The following is a 5,460-nucleotide window of genomic DNA, read 5'->3' as shown; positions in this document are numbered from 1 at the left end:
CCCCCCCCCCGCATGCAGCCGCCCACGGCCTGCTGGGAAACGTAGTTCCCGGGGCGCCCGGCTCCCGCGGAGCAGCCCCGCCCGGGCTTGTTTATCTCCCCAGCCCGGACGAGGAAGGCAGGGCGCGACGCGGCGGCCACAGAGCGGGCCCGGCGCCCTGCCGCCGTGACCTCCTCACGAGGGCGGAGGTGAACCAGTGTCATCCGTCCGACCGCGCGCTCCGGCCACTCACCAGGGTGAGGGCGGCCCGGGTGGGCTGCAGCTTCCTCTTGCTCACAGCCCGGACAGTGGCCCGGACTAAAGAAGCGGACATCGTCGCGGTCCCGGAGCCCTGGTGCCTCGGGCCGGAGCTCGGCCACCTCAGCCTCTCTCCATGGACACGGCGGCCGCATTGACGCCACAGGCTCCGGCGCACGGCGCCCCAGGCCCCGCCCCGCGCGGGCCCGCCCCCACCGCCGCCATTGGGCGGGCCGCGTGAGTGACGAGCGGAGGGCGGGGCGCCGCGCTCGGGCCTGGGGCGTGGGGGTGGGGTGGCGCAAGGTCGTTTCCGCGAGGACTACCTCGGCGTGTCGTGGGGAGTGGGGTTTGGGCACGTGGAGTGACTGCTGACTTGTGGACTCTGGAGGCGTGTCGCTCCACGACCTGTCTCTGGGAAAGGTGCTTAGGAAAGCTGAGCGCCGGAGCTGATGCTTTCCAAAGCAGAAAGTTCCCAGGCCCAGGTACATACATTTGTCTTCCCTTCTGGTCGAGCTAGGCAGTTCTTGAGAGCATAGACTTACCGCGGAGTCGGGGAATAAACAACCCAAACGCACCCCTACTCGTCCCGCCCTCGACACATGCTGTATTGTAAGGGGTATTGGAGGATGGTGCTAATGCGACTTTCGCTTTTAGGTGCTGACTTTGGAACCCAGCCCAATCCGAGGATATGTGATTGGGCAGCCCTGTCAACACTCCGCGAGAACCATCGAATAATCTTGATTGAACACCGGTTCAATCCGGTTGTTTGTCAGACCTTGTCTTGGCTGCTCAGGGGCTTCTGCCTTTTAATTCTGCCTGTTAATTCAAATACACCTAAGCACCAGGCATTATACCAGGCATATATAGGAGCCTGGTAAATGGAGAGTCCAGGAAAGAATGAGAGATCCTGGGAGGACAGAAGTGCAGCAGGGTTAGCAGTCGGGAGGAGGAGAACCAAAGGATAGGTGGCTTTTCTCGTGGCGGTGCTAGAGGTAAAGGGAAAAGGAGGTACGGTGGGGTGGTTCTAGGGAGGATAGACTCTTGCTTAGTGTTTCAGTGTGGAAAGAACTAATCAGTGAAGTGTGTTTTAGAGCCCGGTTTATCTTTCATCCCCTAAAACCTACAGGATCGGAGAGTTCAAAATTTCCTTAAGTAGTTCGGTCTCCCTACTAGTGAAATACAATAAGAGAATGGTTATTTTTGCCTCTAAACCTGGCTTAACACAAAAGAAACAGTGAGATTAGGGGATGGTAGTATGGGGGGTTTGTCTTGACTTCATCTGATTAGCTGCGTGATTTGGCACAAGGTGTTTCACTTCTCATGCCCTTCCTTCTACAGACACTGTGAAGATTGAATGAAAGGCCCCTAGACGAGTGTATGGCACCTAGCTAAGTAGTAGCAACTCAATAAACGTTGCTAGTTGTTCATGGATATTTAAAGAGGTCATATATTGTGAAACTGATATTACAATGGTGGATATACATTTGTCCAAACCCATAGAACATATCACACCAAGAATGAATCCTAATGTAAACAGTGGACTTTGGGGATAATGTTGTGTCCACATAGGTTCATCAGTTGTAACAAATACCCCACCCTGGTGCGGGATGTGGATAGTGGAGGATTTGGGCTTGTATGGGGACAAGGAGTATATTTAAACTCTGCACTTTCCATTCAATTTTGTTGTGAATCTGAAACTGCTCTAAGAAAAAAAGTATGTTAATAAAATGTAAAAAAAAAAAAAAAGATGCCATGTATCATTCTTAATTGTTGAAATATTGTTATGTTGTTGTGTAGCACTTCATAGATTTCAACAGCAGCCTTGGGCACACTGTCTCATGGTAGCCTCACAATTTTAGGCTGAGTAGGGCAGGAGCACTGGGACGGCTAGTTTAAAAATGATGCACAAACTCTGGCTTTCTAGTATAGTGTGTTAGAAAAAAAGTGCGTTTAAAAAATCTAGTCCTACATTTTCTGATTCAGGATCCACCATTTTGTTTAATTCTTTCATCTATTTAATACTACTCAGTTTTTAACTTGGTTGGCTATTTTGCATGTTAGTGGTAGGTCATATAATGTACTTGTTAGTGGGTCAGGCATACCTAATGTTATTTGAGACTGGTGCAGGTCCCTGAGATAAATTGGCATTAGAAGGTTTTCATGACTACATAAGAAATATGTGGGCTCCCTTATCTCAGGGCAGCAGCTGTCCTGGAGTGTCATGAGGTGGGCGTGGTAATGGTTGAGGGAGTTGGCAAGCTGTAACCACATTTAGATTTCCACCAATAGGTTAAAAACTTAAAATAGGGAAATGTTCAACGTTGTACTTTGGGCCTTAGTTCCAGGGTTTTAGACATTTAAAAAAGTGTTTTTTCTCGTTAAGACCTCACTTGATCCTCATTACTCTGTGAAAGGGCAGGTGTGACTTCCATTTTATAGGCAATGGAAACTGAACTGCCATGAGGTTAGGGGGACTGCCACCCTCTCAGCTGGAAAACTGGCAGAGCCAGAGACCTTCATTAAGTCTAGAATTCCACCCAGGGAAGTGTGCTAAATTCTCGACTGCTGTTGTCCAAACACACCTGCTTCCAAAGAAAAAAGTACTGAGCACATCTTTACTGTTTTATGGAAGTTTGTTGAATTCTGTTCTCAGTTTTTTGTTTGTTTTTTGTTTTTTTGCCTTAACACTATGAACCCTATTGACCTATCTACCCAGGACTTTTTTTTTCTACTCAGGAAAGATTTTTTTTTTTTAGATAGAACCATTTCTGAAACACATTTGAAAATGAAAAGTAAACTGAAGTTATGTCAGAACGTTTTAGTAACATCTCTAAGTATGCATATTGTTGATACCGTACACACTGAGCAAGGGATTAGAAAGTGTTGACTGGGGCTGTAAGAATAGATTTCATTTTCTGGTTTGTTCCTGGGAGAAAGAGGAAAGGAAATCATGCTAGTGGAGCATTTGTGGAGCTTGCAGAGGGACAGGCCAGCTGCATTTGAACGATAACTACACCCTGGGAGCTGGCCTCAGCAGGGAGCAGATGCACTGGTCCCCTGGCTGGGGCGCTGAGAGGGGGCTGTGACCAGGGCCCAAGTCAAGGGTCATCCATTCTCCAGGTCTGGCGAATACCGGTCACGGTCCCATGGATCAGTGTGAGGGAATGAAATCTCCCCCAGGAATTAGAATAAAATGTAGGAAGCTTTTAAACATTCTTAAAAGGATATAAGGAAACATGGTTTTCATGAAAAGGAAGATAATAAGAATCGAATGAGAGGAAAAGGGAAGTTGGTTGAAGTACATTGAGGATGCTTAGAAGTGAAATGACAAAATTCATGTGAGACAGAAAACAGCAAAATGACATCAAAAATCCAGCCAGTCATGTGGAGATTAAAATTTGAGTTTTTCTAAGATGAAGGAAAAAGATGATAGAGAAATACTGAAAAAAGACAAAAGTGTTTTTGAGAAAAAAAAAAAAAATTAGGAACATACTCTCCCAAGTTGAGAAAACCAACAACCAAAAAACCAAACTGGGCTAGGGAGATACATGGGATTCGCTTTTGTTTTAGACAAAAGTCACTGACACAAAACTTGCAGGGGTAAGTAAACGCTCAAGTATCCAAGCACAAAAAACCTACAAGGGAACAAAAATTAGGCTGGCCTCCAATTTCTGCTATCATGCCAGAAGACAGCATTAACAGGCTTTCCAAAGAAAATGTGACAGGAATTGTGTGCCCAGTCAAGCTCATTTTCATGCTGGAAGCGAGAGAAATCAGAAGAAGAGCAGCTTCTGCCCCAGGGTACATAATGCATGCGGTTAATTCAGGAGTTTGGGTTCATTCAAACTGAGTAAGGAATGAACACTAATCCTTTCTACCACAACTTCCCAAATTCTGTAGGTAATTTTGATAGAATTCTTCTTAAACTGCAGTATGTCTTCAAGTAGGTGAAAAGAAGGGCTCACACGTGTTATTTTCTGAGCCCTCTCCTACGTGGCAACGCTTGCCCAGCAAACACCCATCCCATCCTTCTCTGTCTTCATCCCACCAAGCCTGTGCCTCTCCTGTGGGCATTCCCAGGGCTTGGCACACAGTGGGGTCAACGAACAGCAGCAGATCGCTTGAGCACAAGTAGAGGGAGCACGGGATAAAGAGCAGCAGAGCTGTACTGCCCTCACTCCTTCATCTGGTTTCCTCATGACATTTAGGACTCTGGCTAGAAAGTAATGTGGATAAAATTACAGGTTGAAATTCTGATTTTATTTCAAAATGATAAATAAGCCGAGGCATAGTTCTGACCACATACTACTTCTGGAGGGCTTGTGGAGTTAGAGAAACAGTTCCAGGAGGGCTCCAGTCAGACTCAAAATGACACCAACCAAACTTGTGATTGGCTGAGATGGCCTCTTTAATCCTCAGGGATTTTTAAAAGTTCTCCACCCTAATTTCTGAGTATCATAAAAAGTAAAAAGCTCTTCTGTCATTTTTTCCTTTGAAAATGTTTTTAGCAGCAAACAGGACTACTGGTTTTCCTTACTTCATTTTTATGAGCATAGTATTTCTATGTCAACTTACTTAAAATTAGGGAAAAACCCCCAGAGCCCCTCGGTGGCGCTGCCGACCCACGGAAGGCTCGCATAAATAGGTACTCATGTTCGTGCTGTCACTTCCACAAATACCAATAAAATAAGGTTTGTAAATTGTAAATACAGTAGTAGCGGTTCACATATATTTGAATGCTTTCACACAAGGATTCAGTAAACAATAAATATAATTTCCCCTCTTCAAAACAAAAAAGGGATTTGTAGGTGAAAAAAAGGGTTAATTTACTCAGGGTTTATCAGCACACCACTTTTAGTGTGCTTTGAAAGAATTAAAAACCATGAAATTGTATTCACTGAATACTGGCCTACTTACACTTTTTTTTTTTTTTTTAAACCTGGCTTAAAAAAAAAATAAAACCTGGCTTAAATACATACATCATGGCTTTCTCTTAAAATCCTTACATCTATGGGGATTTGTGGTATGTGAGACTGTATTAAATTTTTTTTCCCTCATTAACAATTTCATTAAGTTAAAAAAAAATCAGACATTTCCCTTAAATGTTAAGTTGAAGCCTGATCTATGCTGCTGTGTCCTGTGAAATGAACCTAATTTCAAAGTGAATGGGAACGCCTGAGTGGCCATTTAGAGTGCTGCATTTTTTCCTTCCCTCATGATTCC

At 45.0% G+C, this 5,460-nt stretch overlaps 2 protein-coding genes and 1 long non-coding RNA gene across 10 annotated transcripts in view; 1 reads left to right on the top strand and 2 right to left on the bottom strand.

Moving 5' to 3' along the window:
- Nucleotides 1-429, bottom strand: part of ISCA1 (iron-sulfur cluster assembly 1) — a 10,810-nt gene extending 10,381 nt beyond the window's left edge. For 2 of the 3 annotated variants that reach the window (XM_040620178.1, XM_040620179.1), the window contains exon 1: nt 233-429. In XM_040620178.1, the coding sequence (XP_040476112.1) occupies nt 233-313 (81 nt within the window). In that variant the 5' untranslated portion in view covers nt 314-429. The remainder of the gene's footprint in view (nt 1-232) is intronic. The other variant, XM_040620177.1, reaches the window with a different exon arrangement.
- Nucleotides 430-545: 116 nt separating this feature from the next.
- Nucleotides 546-3,703, top strand: LOC121100107. The gene is made up of 2 exons (XR_005831824.1): nt 546-719; nt 892-3,703. It is a non-coding gene; the product is annotated as an uncharacterized LOC121100107 (long non-coding RNA).
- A 772-nt stretch (nt 3,704-4,475) lies between these two features.
- TUT7 (terminal uridylyl transferase 7) overlaps nt 4,476-5,460 on the bottom strand; it is a 63,243-nt gene continuing 62,258 nt past the window's right edge. For all 6 annotated transcript variants that reach the window (XM_040620170.1, XM_040620168.1, XM_040620173.1 and 3 more), the window contains one exon: nt 4,476-5,460. This exon is cut by the window's right edge and continues 59 nt beyond it. In XM_040620170.1, the coding sequence (XP_040476104.1) occupies nt 5,425-5,460 (36 nt within the window). In that variant the 3' untranslated portion in view covers nt 4,476-5,424.

Source organism: Ursus maritimus, unplaced genomic scaffold (genome assembly GCF_017311325.1).
Source record: "Ursus maritimus isolate PB19 unplaced genomic scaffold, ASM1731132v1 scaffold_34, whole genome shotgun sequence".
Lineage (NCBI taxonomy): Eukaryota > Metazoa > Chordata > Mammalia > Carnivora > Ursidae > Ursus > Ursus maritimus.
The sequence above is the reverse complement of the archived record's forward strand: the minus strand, read 5'-3'. Positions and strand labels throughout refer to the sequence as shown.